The sequence below is a fragment of the Dendrobates tinctorius genome, unplaced genomic scaffold, assembly GCF_039654945.1.
Source record: "Dendrobates tinctorius isolate UK_male_01 unplaced genomic scaffold, ASM3965494v1 ptg000075l, whole genome shotgun sequence".
Classification (NCBI taxonomy): domain Eukaryota; kingdom Metazoa; phylum Chordata; class Amphibia; order Anura; family Dendrobatidae; genus Dendrobates; species Dendrobates tinctorius.
The window spans coordinates 9,406,596-9,424,957 of NW_027361743.1; the positions used below are offsets into that span (position 1 = coordinate 9,406,596).

Below are 18,362 nucleotides of genomic sequence, written 5' to 3' on the forward strand. Positions count from 1 at the left end.
CCATCACGGTGCCTGCATGCCCTTGTTTGATCGGAAGAGCCGCACAAAGTGTTACCTGCCAGTGCAGCTCTCTGATTCCATCTGCCTATCATCTCTTCCCACTAGAGATAGGCGAACCTGAACAGTAAAGTTCGGCGTCCATACCGAACACCTACTGTTCGGGCACAGACACCGAACACTGACTTCACAAGGAAGTCCGTGTTACTGTTCAGGTTCTGATGCACGAACATCGGGTGTTTGTTGCACTGTAGTGTGCATGGCAGCGCGTCAAACACCGCTTCTGGTCGGCGGTGAAATCATCCCCGCCGGTCAGAGAGCCACAGTTCCCATGCTGTCAAAAGACAGCGTGAGCAAGCAGCTGTGATCGGGGGTAAAAAGTTTACCTCCGGTCACTGTTGTCAACTGATGGGAGTACTGGTCCCATCATCTGACACTTGCTGCCGCTAATAACAGTGAGCAGGAGCAGCGGATGAGGGTATTAATCAGCCGCTCCTGTGCTGTAAATAAATAATTTAAAAAAAAACGGCTTGGGTTCCCCTGTATTTTTAATAACCAGCCAGGCAAAATTCACAGCTGGGGGCTGCAACCCACAGCTGTTAGCTTCAACAAGGCTGATTATCAAGACTAGAGGGTGTCCCTATGCTGTTTTTTATTTATTTAAATAAATAAATAATTTAAAAAAGCAGCCTTGTTAATGCAGACAGCTGGGGGTTGGTATTCTCAGGCTGGTAAGGGGCCATGGATATTGATTCCCCCAGCCTAAAAATAGCAGCCCTATTAGATGCGCCAATTCTGGCTCTTTGCCCGGCTTTTTCCACTTGCCCTGTAGCTTCGGCAAGTGGAATTTATATCTGTGGGCTTGATGCCACCTTTATATTGTCAGGTGACATCAAGCCCACGGCTTAGTAATGGATAGGCGTCTATGAGATATGTGAGGCAGCAACTGGTGTTATTTACGAGGGTTGCTATGTGTCCCCCAGGATGCACTCAGAAGCGTTTTAGACCCGCTGGAGTGCCTTTTGGTCATGGCAGGGACGCCTGTAAAGGCCCCGTTACATATAACGATGTCCCAGCGATCCCACCAATGATCCGACATCGTTAGGCTGATCGCTGGTGAGCTGTCACAACACAGCCCCAGCGATCAGGACCAGCGACGCTGGTTTCTAATGTAAACATCGGGCATCCAGGAGCCGCGCGGCTCCTGGATACCCGATGTTTACATTAGAAACCAGAGTCCAGCGTCGCTGATTGCTGGTCTCTCGCTGCCACATGCAGGGATGCATGCTGGCCAGCGGCAGACCAGCGATCGAAAAACAGCTCAGGCCGATGCTGCACGATCAGCGATAACCGGCAGGGGGGGGGGGGCGGTCGCTGATCCCCGTCACACACAGCGATCTCGCTGGCGCGTCACAAAATCAGCGAGATCGCTGTGTGTGATGGGGCCATAAGTCACAAGGCAAAGTAAAAGTAAGCATGAACCTGGTCAAGCTATTTGACCAAGGCATTGTTCAGGAAAACCCGGTATGGGCTTTTATTTTTGAAACATGCAAAACACAAGCCGCGGAGACACCATCACATGTTTCTCAACGCAAGCAATGACTAGCCAGGTCTTTCCCCGGGAAGGAAGAACCACGGGAAGGGCAGTCTCCAATGAAGGAAACCACCTATGCCAAAACATGGTATCCATCCACAGACAGCTGTTTCGGAGTAGTTAACCCTGGCTTGGCTCTGTGTTCTCTCACACAGGTTGCCCAACCTGTGTGAGAGAACACAGAGCCAAGCCAGGGTTAACTCCTGGCACCTCACAGTGTGATACGGTGGTGCAGTCGCCCTCGGCAATTGGACGCACTTATGAACTGTATTGTTTCCCGGCTTGGATCCGGAAGATACCGTGTGCTGTGCACTGTGTGAGTTTTGGACATTAGACATGTTTTGCTTTGTACTTTGCTGGGTCACTGCCTCATCACTGCATAGCTTGGATTCCGCTGCCACTACAGACACCTATCCATTACTAGTCCTATAGTTGTATGGTAAATAAAAAGACAACCAGAATAAAATCCTTTATTAGAAATAAAACAAAACACAGTTTTACTTTTTTATTTAAAATAACAAACACAGTTATACTCATTAAACGCCTATTTCACCGAAGTCCTTGTTCTCCTGTAATAAGACTAAAATGAAAAAACAACAGTAGAAAAACTCTCACGGTGCTAGCTGGGATCTCACCGAGGTCACAGCAATTCAGCCTGGCAGGGATCAATGACGTCACCACTGGTCACTGAAGCTGCGCTCACAGCCACTCAGTCACCAGTGGTTCTCAGCCTGGACGGTTGCATCTTGGCACCGTCCAGGTTGAAAACTGTTTGTCCCCCAGACATGAATTACGGCGTGGGACAGAATGACAGGCAGGTATGGTATATTGTTGTTTTTTATTTTATTTTTATTACAGGAAAACAAGGGCTTTGGTGGAATAGGCATTTGGTGAGTATAACTGTGTTTGATATTTTTAAATAACAAAGTAAAACTGTGTTTTGTTCTATTTCTAATAAAGGACTTTATTCTGGCTGTGTCTTTATTTACGATACAACTATAGGATTAGTAATGGATAGGTGTCTAATAGACGTCTCTCCATTACTAAGCCGAGGTGCTTGATGTCACCTGAAAATACAAAGGTAACATCAACCCCACAGATATGAACCCCACTTGCCACCGCTACAGGGCAAGTGGGAAGAGCCAGGCAAAGTGCCAGAACTGGAGCATCTAAAAGATGTGCCTTTTCTGGGCAGCTGTGGGCTGCTATTTTTAGGCTGGGGTGCCAATATCCATGGCCACTTACTAGCCTGAGAATACCAGCCCTCAGCTGTCTGCTTTAGCAAGGCTGGTTGTCAAAAATGGGGGGAACCCCACGCCTTTTTTTAAAATTATTTCTTTAAATGAAAAAAAATCAGCATGGGGACTTTATTCTTGATAACCAGCCTTGTTGAAGTTGACAGCTGAGGGTTGCAGCCCCCAGCTGTGAGTTTTGCCTGGCTGTTTATCAGAAATACAGGGCAACCCATGCTGTTTTTTTTTATTATTATTTACAACGCAGGAGTGGCTGATGAATACTCTCATCCGCCGCCCCTGCTCTCACTCTTATTAGCGGCAGCAGGTGTTGAATGATCCGATCAGTAGTCCCATTAGCTGACACTAGTGACTGGAGGTAAAGAGGTAAATTTTATACCTCCGATCACAGCTGAGCGTTCACGCTGTCGAACCGCGTCTCTGACTGGCAGGGATGATTTCACTGCTGATCAGAAGGGGCGTTTGCTGCGCTGTCATGCACATGACAGCGTGACAAACACTGGTTATATGGGCCCCCCAATCAAGTGAATGGGGTCCGAGTTCGGGTCCGGGCTCTGTTCTGGTTCCCATTTTTTTAACTGTTCGGCCAAACCTGCAAGACCTGAACAACCAGGGGTCCGCCCATCTCTAGTCCCCACGTATCCATTGGAAGTCATGTAAGATATGCATCCCTAGCCCTCAGACCAGAGACTATTGACCTGATCGACTACGGGAAAGGTAAGCAACCTTATTATTGAAAATAGCACATGCATCTGAGAATACTGAGACTATTACTATCATTTGATTACGGATTGAATTTCATTTATTTGACTTTCTGCATCCTACAATTGATGGTGCATTTTTAAGGTGGTATCACTAGATTGTCAGGGTCTATCTGTACCCTACGTGAATGTTCACCACCAGACAATACTGGACATCGAGGCTATTCAACACCTTTGGGTCCAGACTCCAATTGAGCCCTTAATTACCTAGCCAGTATTACAGGTAAGACAGTGGCGCAATACATTCCCCCCTGTGTGTTTCCCTATTGTGGTATTGACAGCACAAATATAATCCTATATTTCTAGATTTAAAGGGAACCTGTCAGCAGAGGCGTAGCTAGGGTTTTGGTTCAGGGGGGTTGAAACTTCTGAGTGGGCCCCTAACTAGGTAACTTTGATTACAACTCGGTGACGCACCCTAATAGTGGATGTAGGAGATGACTGCGCTGTTACTGAAAATAATCCCTATATAAACACCAATAATGATATTGCCACCATATGGTTAGTGGTAAATACCAGTCCTACAAAACATATGTGATTACTGCACAGTTATAGTTGGTGTCTTACCGCTGACGATCTTTCTGATGGAATCGTTCACTTTTCACGTCTTTTCCATCTGGCCCAGACCGACATGACAACTCCTCCAGCCAGGACTCTGCTACAGAGAATACAACAACGACATGTTTCACTTCTCATATTCCAGCTCCATTACCATGTATTCCCAACCTGCACAAACCCCTCATCCTGCTGATACCCCAATGCTGAGCCTCTGCTGCCTTATGTGTCCCTATTACTGCACCTGATACCCCAATGCTGAGCCTCTGCTGCCGTATGTGTCCCTATTACTGCACCTGATACCCCAATACTGTGCCGCTGCTGCTGTATGTGTCCCTATTACTGCACATGATACCCCAATGCTGAGCCTCTGCTGCCGTATGTGTCCCTATTACTGCACCTGATACCCCAATGCTGAGCCTCTGCTGCCGTATGTGTCCCTATTACTGCACTTGATACCCCAATACTGAGCCGCTGCTGCCGTATGTGTCGCTATTACTGCACATGATACCCCAATGCTGAGCCTCTGCTGCCGTATGTGTCCCTATTATGGCACGTGATACCCGAATGCTGAGCCGCTGCTGCCGCTTGTGTCCCTATTACTGCACTTGATACCCCATTACTGAGCCTCTGCTGCCGTATGAGTCCCTATTACTGCACCTGATACCCCAATACTGAGCCGCTGCTGCCGTATGTGTCCCTATTACTGCACCTGATACCCCCTATACACACACTGCTCTGCTCCGCACTCCCTACACACACACGGCTCCGCTCCGTACACCTTGTACACACGCAGCTCTGTTCCATACACCTTGTACACACACAGCTCTGTTCCGTACACCTTGTACACACGCAGCTCTGTTCCGTACACCTTGTACACACGTGGCTCCGCTCCGTACACCTTGTACACACCTGGTTCCGCTCCGTGCACTTGTACACATGCGGCTCTGCTCCGTACACCTTGTACACACGCAGCTCTGCTCCGTACACACGCTGTACACACACGGCTCTGCTCCGCACACCCCATACACATGCGGCTCCGCTCCATACACCTCGTACACATACGGCTCCACTACGTACACCTTGCACACACGGATCCCCTCCGTACACCCCGCACACACACGGCTCTGCTCCGTACAACCCATACACACACGGCTCTGCTCCGTACACCCTGTACACACACGGCTCTGCTCCATACACCCCGTACACACACAGCTCTGCTCCGCACACAAACGGCTCTGCTCACCCCATACACACGCGGCTCCGCTCCTCTGTACACCTCATACATGCATATCTCTGCTCCGTACACCTTCTACACACACGGTTCTGCTCTGTACACCTCATACACACACAGCTCTGCTACATCCACCCTGTAAAACCCCTCCTGACCCCACACAGAAACTTACTTCACCTCATCCAGCACCATGACAACCAGCACAGCAGAGTCCTGCAGCCACTGAAGCCCCTGATCATGTGACCCCCTGACTCCGCCCCTCCTGTGACTTCATCACAGGTCCTGTGCGCATGGAATAGCCCAGGACGACATTGCTGCCTGTGAGGTGGGGCCCCCCACCGCCCTATAATGCTGTAGATAAGCCCCCGATCTGACCTGTAAGATAAGAAAAATAAGTTTTATTATACTCACCCGGGGGGTGGGGGGGTCCAGTCTGATAGGTCTTGAAGGTTCTGGTCTGGCGCCTCCCATCTTCTTGCGATGCCACCCTCGTGCTTTCTTCTTTACTCCCTGGCATCGCGCTCCTGCGCAGGCAACTGAAAACCACCGCAGTGAAGGCCTGGCAGAGCATCAAAAAGGAGGTGATGTCTGGTGATGTCCATGAGTTCAAGACTTCAGGCAGTCATTGCCAACAAAGGGTTTTCAACCAAGTACTAGAAATGAACATTTTATTTACAATTATTTAATCTGTCCAATTACTTTTGGTCCCTTTAAAAACAGGGTGGCACATAAGGAGCTGAAACTCCTAAACCCTTCATCCAATGTTAATGTGGATACCCTCAAATGAAAGCTGAAAGTCTGAACTTCAACTGCATCTGAATTGTTTTGTTTAAAATTCATTGTAGTAATGTCTAGAACCAAAATGAGAAAAATGTTGTCTCTGTCCAAATATATATGGACCTAACTGTACATTCTATACTAATGCACAAAGCATGGGCAACAAACAAGGAGAATTGGAACTACTAACACAGGAAAAGAAATATGATGTCATTGGAATCACTGAAACTTGGTGGGACAATACACATGATTGGAATACAAGACTAGAAGGATACAACTTATTTGCAAGAAACAGACTTGATAAACGAGGAGGGGGTGTCGCATTGTATGTTAGAAATGCGTATATCTGCACAGAGATTGAAGCTTCAGAGACTGGGAGTTCTGTGGAAACTGTTTGGGTAAGAATACAAGGACAGAACAATGGAAAGGACACCATTGTAGGCATTTACTACAGGCCGCCTGTGCAAGCTGAAGATATGGATGAACTCTTTATGCATCAAATGGCCAAGTTCTCCAAAAAATATGACATAGTTGTCATGGGAGATTTCAACTATCCAGACATTTGTTGGGAATCTCTCTCAGGCAAAACTAACAGGTCAAGGAAATTCTTATCCTCTCTTGCTGACAACTTTATCTTCCAAAAGGTAAAGGAGAAAACAAGGGGAACTGCTACCTTGGATCTAATCCTTATAAACAGGGAGGAAATGGTTGAGGAGGTAAAAGTGGCTGGGACCCTAGGAGGTAGCGACCATGCTATTTTAGAATTTTGGATAACTAGAGGCGGAAGACCTGTGAAGACTCAGACGTCAAGGTTAGATTTCAGAAAGGCAGATTTTAAGGGATTCAGAAAGAGAATTGGAGGGATCCAATGGCTGGATATCCTTAAAGACAAAAATGTCCAGGAAGGATGGGAAATCTTGAAAAATGAAATTCTCAAAGCACAGTTGTTAACAATTCCGAAAAGAGGGAAGAATAGGAAGCATTTAAGGAAACCAGGATGGATGAACACAGAACTTAAGCACATGCTAAAAAGGAAGCAAAAAATGTTTATAAAATGGAAAGAAGGAGGCATATCTAAAGAAGAATATAATGCTGTCTGCAGAACCTGCAAGGCACAAATCAGATTAGCTAAAGCTGAAAATGAATTGAGGCTTGCAAGAGATGTCAAAAGCAATAATAAAGGATTTTGGGGATATGTCAAAAGTAAAAGAAAAGTCAAAGATGCTATAGGATTTTTACAGGATGAAAATGATGAAATGGTAAGACAGGATGTTGAGAAGGCTGAACTTTTAAATTCCTATTTTGCATCTGTTTTCTCTCAGAAAGGAAATGTAACATCAACTGTTATTCACTGTCCTATTAAGGGAATAGAAGAATCCAGGATATCTATAAACAGAAAGATAGTGAGGAAACACTTAGCTAACCTAAATGTATTCAAGTCTCCAGGTCCAGATGAATTACACCCCAGAGTACTGAAGGAGATAGCAGAAGAAATTTTTGAACCCCTCTCCATAATCTTTGAAAATTCTTGGAGAACAGGAGAAGTGCCAAAAGACTGGAGAAGAGCAAATGTTGTTCCTATCTTCAAAAAGGGGAAGAAGGTGGACCCAGGCAACTATAGGCCGGTGAGTCTGACTTCTATACCAGGAAAGATCTTTGAACAAATTATTAAACAACATGTATGTCAATACCTGGATAAGAATGAAGTGATTAAACAGAGTCAGCATGGGTTTGTAACTAATAAGTCATGTCAGACTAATTTAATTTCCTTCTATGATGGTATTACTGATTGGGTGGATCAAGGAAATGCTGTAGATATAGTATATCTTGACTTCAGCAAAGCATTTGACAAAGTCTCTCATACAATCCTTATTGAAAAAATGACTAAGTATGGAATGGACAAGGCAACTGTTAGGTGGATTCATAACTGGCTTAGTGATCGGACCCAAAGAGTGGTCGTAAATGGCTGCACATCCAGTTGGAAGAATGTCTCAAGTGGGGTACCACAGGGCTCTGTCCTGGGCCCTGTATTGTTCAACATCTTTATCAACGATTTAGATGAAGGAATTGAGGGTAAACTGATTAAATTTGCTGATGACACAAAGCTAGGAGGGATAGCTAATACTAGAGAAGAGAGAGAGAGGATTCAAAAAGATTTAAATAAACTGGAGAAGTGGGCAGCAACTAACAGAATGGTTTTTAACAGGGAGAAATGCAAAGTACTACATCTGGGCAATAAAAATGAAAAAAGCATATATAGAATGGGAGGAATAGGGCTAAGTGACAGCACATGTGAAAAAGACTTGGGTATACTAATAGATCACAGACTGAATATGAGTCAACAGTGTGATGCAGCAGCAAAAAAGGCAAATGCAATTCTAGGATGTATTAACAGAAGCATACAGTCTAGATCACGTGAAGTAATTATTTCCCTCTACTCCTCTTTGGTCAGACCTCATCTGGAATATTGTGTCCAATTTTGGGCACCACATTTTAAAAAAGACATCAACAAACTGGAGCAAGTTCAGAAAAGAGCGACCAGAATGGTGACCGGTCTGCAAACCCTGTCTTATGAGGAAAGGTTGCAGGATTTGGGAATGTTTAGTTTGCAAAAGAGAAGACTGAGAGGAGACTTAATAGCTGTCTACAAATATCTAAAGGGCTGTCACATTGTAGAAGGATCAACTTTATTCTCATTTGTACAAGGAAAGACTAGAAGCAATGGGATGAAGCTGAATGGGAGGAGACACAGATTAGATATCAGAAAAAACTTTTTGACAGTTAGAGTGATCAATGAGTGGAAAAGGCTGCCACGAGAAGTGGTGAGTTCTCCTTCAATGGAAGTCTTCAAACAGAGGCTGGACAGACATCTAACTGGGATGATTTAGCGAATCCTGCTTTGAGCAGGGGGTTGGACCAGATGGCCCAGGAGGTCCCTTCCAACTCTACGATTCTATGATTCTATGATTCTATGATTCTATGATTCATTTGTATCTTCATCGGTGCCGTAAGTGTCCTCAGTCTGGCACATCCAGTCAAGGGTACGTTAGAGAATAATGGAAAATTCTTGATAGTTTTCAGACAGAGGGTTCTTGAGATTTGTTTTATATTTCCAGACCACTGGGTAATTACATGAAATGCCGCAGCACAGGGTTCACAAACCATGGAGAAAACTTCACCAAGAACATAGAAGCAAAGAAGACAGCAGAGATAGGCGATGCCGGCCATCTCGCACACACCTCTATTATCTCCTTTTTTATGTCTCAGCATCAATATGTACAGACCCCTGATGGGTAAATTCACGCACTTGGCGTTTTTACGCTCACTGGTGGAATGTTCTAAGTAGCTGCTGCTCTTTCAGTAAAATGACTTTGTCTTTTCTTCTTTTTTTTTTTTTTCTTTGAGGTATTATAAATTCAGTTATTAAAGTGAAACTGTCCGCACAAAAAGACTGTTCAAACCAAGAACAGAACCTCGGGTACCTCGGTCAGTAATGACTACTACACATTAGCGATTAGATTTAGGCTATGTGCACACGGTGCGGATTCTGCTGCGGATCCGCAGTGTTTCAGGCTCTGCGGGTCCGCAGCAGATTTAGCTGCGTTGTACAGTACCATTGTTTTCAATGGTAAACTGAAAAACGCTGTGCATATGCTGCGGATTTTTCCGCGGGTTCAAATCCGCAGCATGTCAATTCTTTGTGCGGAATCCACAGTGGTTTCACACCTTCTCCATTGTAGAGGTGTGAAACCGCAGGCTAATCCGCAGGTAAACTGTAGGTCTTTTGACCTGAGATTTTACCTGCAGATTTTTACAAATCCGCGCTGAAAAATCCGCGGGACCAAAATCTACGTGTGCACATAGCCTTAGTTTTGTTGCCCCCTGTATTACTCCAGCACCCAGCCTTCCGCTTTGCCATAAGATTGCAGGTGCTAGTTGCATGTTATGGCAATGAGGAGCCTAATACTAAAACCATATAGTGCACTGAGAAATGGGGAAAATTTTATGTGGGTTTAAATGGTGGAAAAAAAACCAATTCCCCCAATATATATTTTTTGAGTGTGTGTTTACTACATATATTTGCTTGTTCTCAGTGGGAGAAACAAAATAATAATCTTGTAGTTATGATGCCCTTTTATTAACGATGAGTGAACATGCTGGGATAAGGTGTTATCAGCCATGCTGGGGTACTAACCGAGTGTCTTCAGCATGATCGAAAAATATGTTCAACACTCCACGCCTGCATGTCTCATGACTGAACCTCTTATCCCCTTCATGAGCTTTTCTTGATTTTTCGTTTTTTGCTCCCCTTGTTTCCAGAGCCATAACTTTTTTATTTTTCCATCAATATGACTGTGTGAGGGCTATTTTATGCGGGACGAGTTGTACTTTTGAACGGCACCATTGGTTTTACCGTGTCGTGTACTCGAAAACAGGAAAAAAATTCCAAATGCGGTGAAATTGCAAAAAAAAAAAAGTGAAGTGCCATCCCACACTGGTTTTTTGTTGGGCTTTTTTGCTCGGTTCACTAAATGCTAAAACCAACCTGCCCTTATGATTCTCCAGGTCACTAAGAGTTCATAGACCCCAAACATGTCTAAGTTCTCTTATCTAAGTGGTGACAAAAAAATTCCAAAGTTTGCTTTAAAAAAAAAAAAAATAAAGCGCAATTTTCCGACACCCGTAGTGTCTCCATTTTTCTTGATCTCTGGTTGGGTTATTGCTTATTTTTTGCATGCCGGGCTGACGTTTTTAATAGTTACACTTTTGTGCAGATACGTTCTTTTCATCGCCCATTATTGCATTTTAATGCAATGTCGCGGTGACCAAAAAAACGTAATTCTGTCGTTTTGATCGGGCGATTCTGAACGCGGCGATACCAAATATGTGTATGTTTCACTTTTTTTTTTTAATTGTTTTATACAAGGTTATCCTGGAAATACAGTTGATTCCTTCTGCTCAAACAATGTTCCCCAACTCTGAGGACTGTTTTTTCCAGCAGGACAATGCGCCATGCCACACAGCTAGGTCAATCAATGTATGGATGAAGGACCACCACATCAAATCCCTGTCATGGCTAGCCCAATCTCCAGACCTGAACCTAATTGAAAACCTCTGGAATGTAATCAAGAGGAAAATGGATAGTCACAAGCCATCAAACAAAGAAGAACTGCTTACATTTTTGTACCAGGAGTGGCATAAGGTCACCCAAAAGCCGTGTGAAACACTGGTGGAAAGCATGCCAAGATGCATGAAAGCTGTGATTAACAATCATGGTTATTCCACCAAATATTGATTTCTGAACTCTTCCTGAGTTAAAACATTAGTATTGTTGTTTCTAAATGTTTATGAACTTGTTTTCTTAGCATTATTTCAGGTCTGCAAGCACTCTGCATTTTTTTTTTGTTCTTTTCACCATTTCTCGTTTTCGGAAAATAAATACAAAAATTAGTGCTTGGAAATTCGGAGACATGTTGTTTATAGAATAAAAGAGCAATTTACATTTTACTCAAAAATAGACCTATAAAGAGAAAAATCAGACAAACTGAACATTTTGCAGTGGTCTCTTAATTTTTGCCGGAGCTGTATACACAGTAATGGGAAAACGACTTGATGTGCGTATGTTCAGTCTTTTGCACTTTTTTTTATTTTTTTTTTTACTTGTTTAGGTTTCCAAAGATGACAACTGGTTAAAAGAATTGGCCTGACCAATCTTCAGGTGGCTTCTGCTTGCAATAAGTAACAGAAAAACTGACTGAAACAACGAGAACTAGTCTGAACTGGTGCATACCAAAAATTACTTGTATATCAAAATAGGAAATATTCCTGTTTTGATATAAGTTGCTTTTTGGTATGCACCAGTTCAGACTAGTTCTCGTTGTTTCAGTCAGTTTTTCTGTTACTTATATGCTAGGTTTCTGACTTAGCTCTCCACCCTTCACCATGCTGTGATTTTAATTACATCTAATCACATCAGGTTCTGGCCAACCCATAAATGTATGATTTACCAAGAGAGGTGTTTATATTCACCCATACATCCAGAGATTAGCCATAGGTAAGTGTTCACACTGGACTAGCAGGTCAGGGATCCATCCGATTCATGAGATTACCATGACCTTTGGTGGATGGGCTCACATCATTTGGCCAAATTTTGTGCTAAGCATCTCGTGTATTTGTTCGAAATTTCAAAAGCCATTTTGTTATTCACACTTCATGTATTTCAAATTGACATGCTTTAATGCAACAATTTTCCTATTTTGATCGGCTTGCTATAAACCATAAATCTTCAGGTGGCTTCAGCTTGCAAGTTTAAAAAAAAAAAAAATATATATATGTATATATATATATATATAACCAAAAAGTGCCCTAAAGTATCTCCTTTCTGAAAAATTAGCCTGGTTCACACACTTCTGGAAGGTGTCATGTGCACATACTCTTAGTGGTGAGTGCTGGCTGTATGACACAGCTGGCACCCACCTTGTATGAGCCCGGTTTATAACCATGCCCAGTAGAACATTTTTTTAGCAGATCCGTGTGTCCGCTCTGTGAACAAGTCGATGTCCTATTCTTTAGCTTTATTGCAGAACACGATTGGCCATTTATATTTCACTGGGACCATTAAAAAGGAATGAAAAATGGAAGACATCAGATTTTAGCGAATCTATTGTTAAAGGAAAAGAAAATTTATGTTACAGAACTTTAAGTTTTTAATAATAGATGAGAAAGAATGGAAGCCACATGGGAGAAAAACGGTGTGTTCTGTGGCCGACACAATAGTCATATATCTTGGATTCCTTGTATGGAGCAAAACTGTGTATAGGAGGCAAGAAAAGCAGGAAAAGAAGGGAATTAGCTAAAATAAGGTTAAAGAGATATTCCAATTTCAGCCATTCATACTGGTTGGGTTATACTATTTCCGTAACTCTTATTGACCTGTATAGGAATTGCACAAATAGCGTAGCACAGATCGTTCACTGTGTTGGTCAATGCGCATGTCTGTGTGGGGCGCGGTTCGCCGGAGTGCCGTCTTTTATCACTTTTCGCCTGATCACACATAAATGAATATGCCTGTGCCAATGCCTCTTTAGATAGCCAGTAGCCATAACCTTACTTGTATATTAGTACATACACCTATTTCTAGGGTCTAAAAGGTAACGTTTCTCTTTGTGGAGAGTGACAAGCCAAGCCTGGCATGTCAGAGTGAAAAGACATATAAGCCATGCATGTTCCTCTAAGAAATTAAATATGCAAAATGCATCTTCACAGAGGAAGAGGACTAGGACTCTAGTGCCACCTATTGGAATCAGCCATCCTAAGTCAATAACGGCACTTTAAGGAGTCTTGCAATATGACTTAAGATAAAGCCAAACCAGAATCTCAATTTGGAGCCACAATGTTTTGGGAGTGTTGCCTATCATCAGTGCAAAGTATGAGATCTGATTTGGCTACGTGAGAGGCTTAAGGCTGGGATCTAAGGGGTAACATTTTTCCTTCTGGTGAGTGACAAGCCAAGCCTGGCGGGTGAGTGAGGAGAATTATAAGCCATGCAATACTTTTCAAGGAAATAATTTGCATTTTTAATTTTCCAGAGGAGTATTTTCATCTTTAATTTCCCAGAGAAGCATGCATGGCTTATATATCTTCTCACTCTGACATGCCAGGCCTGGCTTGTCACTCTCCACAGATAGAAACATTAATCGTTAGACCCCAGTGCAGAGCGTCTCACAGAGCCAAATCCGATCTCATACTTTGCACTGATGAGGGGCATCACCCCGAAAGACTGTGTCTGAAAATTGAAATTCTGGTTTGGCTTTTATCTTACGTCATATTGCAAGGCTTGTGAAAGAGTTAATATTGACTTTTAGGATCGCTGCTTCCAATAGGTGGCACTAGTCTTCTTCCTCTCTGAAGAGACAAATTGCACACACATTTTGGCAAATTTGTAAAATTTGTGACTTTCGGTGTAGTGGGAAGTGGTAGAAATGTTCTCTTTTTAATTCTGATACCATGAATAGAATGACTGCCATGTAGTGCCACATTTCCAAATAATCGCACAACAGAGCTTTTGCTTGCCACATTGTCTGTTTGCTTGGGATATCAGGAACTAGAATTCATTTTAAAGACGACCTGTCACTAGTTCAAAAGTGGCCAGTTTTGCTCTTATTTCATTCCCTCTGCTTCCAAGTATTCCATTGTTATTTTTTTAAATCCACCCTACGGTTCCAGAGATATCGACTTTTTTTACTTACTGCTAATTTATGGTATCTGCAAGGAGGCGTGGCTCACAGGATCCTCGGGGGTGTGTTTTTAGGCTGCTCTGCAGAATAGCCCTGTGAGCCACACCCCCTTAGAAAAGACAATAAAGCTTAGCACTAAGTAAAAATGTCCATATCTCTGGAAAAATATGGCAAGTTTAAAAAAGTTGGATACTCGGGGAGCAATGGGAATAAAGTAAGAGTAGAGCTGAATACTTTTCACCTGGTGATTGGTCCTCTTTAAAGGGGTTATCAATGTACAGAATAACAACTACTTGCAAGAAATGTGACCCGTGCACCCTTCAGCTCTGATTTCTCGACACTTACGCTACGATTATGTTTCTGTTACCAGAATGTGCAGCTCTCTCTTCTCACCGAGAGAGGGATGGGGGAGGCCGTGCAAGAGTTTGTCGATAAAGAAGAAAAAGATGCCATAGAAGAACTGGTGAAATTCCAGCTAGAGAAGACGCAACGGTTCTTAAAGGAAAGGAACATTGATGCTGAAGAGGAGAAGATTGATGAGGAGGTGGGAGAAGACATTCACTGTTGCTGTTTATTGCTTATTTGTACTGATCCTCCTTGTACAGAGACAAACGTTAGAGAGTTCAATGGGAAATAATTCAACAAAGTAGCTTCCTGCCATAAGAAACAAAGCGGTCTCTACTGCCACTCTCGGTTTACAAAAGATCAGATCACAGTTTCCTTTTATTCTCATTCTTTCCTTTTATCTTATTTTGTCCTTTATAACGAATCTTATAGGTAAATAGACATTTTCTCTTTGTGTCCCAATAGATTACTCACACACTTTGCTTTCTCTAGCTGTAAGACAACTGGCTGCAGCAGGAGCCTCTCCCCTCTGCTCTGCCTGCAGTAGGACAGTAAAATTCCTAATTCCCAACCCTTCTTCACCAGCCGAAATTGGAACTAGTCAGCAATTAGTGCAGTATAGTCATACCTTCCTCAGGCAGTAATTACAATGTGGTACCTTAGTGTATTATTTGCAGTCTGCAGATTGATTCCTCATTGTGGTACTCTTCGATGATGTGTATTATATGATGCCTTTCTTACGGTATTTTATAACATTTGTTATTTTAGTTTCTGTTTTCTATGTTGATTTGAAATTCCCATAATTTATTTAGTTGTTTTTTTTTATTATTTTGTGCCCAAAAATGTGTTCCTCTTACCCGTGTCTGTTACATATTCTGCCTTGAAGGTTCGAAAATTTCGTGAGACCAGAAGAGAGAACGCAAATGAGGAAGATGAAGAGGTTCGAGAGGTGAGTTCTTCGATCTTATGTAGACCTAGTTTGAATAGATTATTGATTGAAATGTTTCTTTTATAAGTTCTCTAGTTTTGAGAGATGTTCCAGCCAGACGCCTTTATTTCTTTCTCTTTTTTTTACGGGTGAAGGGGTTTTTTTTAGGGGTGAAGGGGTTTTGGTGATAAATGCTAGATCGGTGGGAGGTCCATCCATTTTCAGCATGCTATAGACTTGGAGTGAAATGGCAGGGTGCGTGCTCAACCATCTCGGTGTTCAGACTACTTCTAGACGTGGTTTTGCAACTTCTGGTATGGGGCACAAGGGTTTTCTGTTCCCCTGTCTGGTGACTGATTGGAGTTCCACCAGGCGCCCACAGATTTTGCAGCCATTCAGCGATAAATGGTTTTGCATGGAACACCTCTTTGAATATAGAATTAAAGGGGTTGCCCACTACTAGTACAACCCCTTCTCATTCCCCATGTGTGCCCCCTATAAAATAAAAAAAGCTTATACTTGCCTTCTGTGCCAGCGCTGTTCCAGCGGTGTCGACACTCGCGTTCCCGGGGCTCACATAAGGTTGTAAGGTCATATGAGCCCAGCACCCAATCAGCCCTGGCATTACTGTCCCCGATTTCATATATGTAAGAAATCAAGAGGAAGTCGGGGTGTCAGGGTTGCCGACAGCGTCTTCCCATGACCTCCATATATATGTGCACACTCGGATGAGTGTGTTCTCAGTGGGATGAGGCAGCAGCTTATTTATCGTGAAAAAAAAATCCGTATTGGGCATGTTTTACTCCATTATGCCCAATCCATCTTTTACCCTACACAATAGATGGTCAGCCTCAGCTCATCTTGGGAAATTTGCATGTATTTGTATTGTGTTGTGACCACATTAGATTTTCCTACTTCGGATTGCTGTACAGTCCCCAATGTGAAAATTACATTTCTCAGGTTGAAAATCGTTAAATCAAACTCTGTGCAGACATTGAACCAGCAGGGAAAGCTTAGAGATCTCAGATCTGAAGACAGCAGAATTGTGAATACAGCTCTGCAGCATAACACAGACTATAGTTCCATACCAGTAGAAAATGCAGCCTACAGGGGGATGAACGTGTGCTAATTCGGGCATCTCCTTTGTGGTTTCAGGCAATAAACCGGGCAAGAGCTCACAGATCTCAGGTTGAGGACATTGATATGAGTGATGATGGTGGGGAAAGGAGAACATCAGGACTGGCTTTTAATGATTCAGACGAAGATGGTGTACCAGCCCCAACACGAGGAAGAGGACGGGGCCGCGCCAGAGGGGGGAGAGGACAGAGCACGACCACGCGAGGGACTTCAAGACGAGGAAGAGGTACTCAGGAATCCGATTACTTTTCATTTTTTAAAAATGCCGGAGTATGAGCGTACACTGTCCTGCGTATATACAGCACAGCAGGAGGGCAGTACAAGTACCCCAGAGACATGACGATCACCCCTCGGGACGTACGTGCCATAGGTAAAGACCCCAGGCTCTAGCATATATCCCACCTTCCTCTAATGTGGGGACAAATACTTTGATGGTCTAAAACTCTTTTCTTACTTATGGGGCCGCATGCAGTCAACTATAAACTGTTGGGAATATGCGTTAATTTTCCCTGCAGCGCCCCCAGAGGGAAAATGAAGAATTACGCCATGTTCATGATCAACAATGTTAGGCAGTAACAATGCATAATAGTATACGACTTTTAGAAGGACAGACCCTAGGCAACATCATTGTTCTTGTCTGCTCTGAGTGATTATATATACTGTACATATATATTTCTTTATATTTACCATGCTGCAGATCTTGCGCTTTCAGATGAATCATTCAGCACTCAGACGTTGTGGGCGATTTAATTGTTTTGCTTGCGATGTACAATATAGCAACCATTATCTTCAAATAATTACATGTAGGATTACAGAAAATGCAAGAGAGGTCATACGGTACACTCTAGAGAGGAACTGCATGCACATACACAGTGTCAGCTATTGTCTGGTTAACACCGTCTCAGTGTGAGACATGTAATGACTGGCAGCCTACTCTACTCATGTGCACACTGGTGACACCTCCTTTCATGTAAAATAAACTCTTGAGGCGGAGTCTCAGTGAGATCTATGTCCGGCCCATAGGTCTTAGCAGCTAATTTACATATTAATGAAAACATTCATATCTCTGGAATTAGACATCAGATTACAGATATCAAGATATTATTTTATTCAGCTCCTTATGACCTACATGCCCATATAGACCACTTAGGAGGGTTGAACCTACGACAGATGCCCTTTAACAAGAAAGCATAGATAGTTTACTGTGCTCACAGTTTGTCTCCTACTTTTAGGGATTTAGCATTCCAAAAGTGTAAAAATAAGATTTATTATAATTTATATTGCCTTATACAAACCTTTCCCTCAATCTCCTCCTTCCCTCCAGGTACAGAGGAAATTGCCTTGATAACGTAACAGATGTCACTTTCAGAGCTCCGCTGTATTGTAAAATTTAATGGTCACTGTAAAATCTCTGTAAATAGTCAGGGGATTAATCAGTGGTATTTTTCTCCAACTAAGAACCCCCACCTCTCGTGGCAGCCTGTTACACTCATTGATCACCCTCACTGTCAAAAAGTTTTTTTCTAATATCCAATCGGTATCTT

At 43.1% G+C, this 18,362-nt stretch overlaps 1 protein-coding gene across 3 annotated transcripts in view; it reads left to right on the forward strand.

The window, feature by feature from the left end:
- The window catches only part of MRE11 (MRE11 homolog, double strand break repair nuclease), a 296,568-nt gene that overhangs the window by 149,697 nt on the left and 128,509 nt on the right, over positions 1 to 18,362 (forward strand). For all 3 annotated transcript variants that reach the window (XM_073582975.1, XM_073582976.1, XM_073582977.1), the window contains exons 13-15: positions 14,779 to 14,952; positions 15,640 to 15,702; positions 16,837 to 17,044. In XM_073582975.1, coding sequence (XP_073439076.1) covers positions 14,779 to 14,952; positions 15,640 to 15,702; positions 16,837 to 17,044 — 445 coding nt within the window. The remainder of the gene's footprint in view (positions 1 to 14,778; positions 14,953 to 15,639; positions 15,703 to 16,836; positions 17,045 to 18,362) is intronic.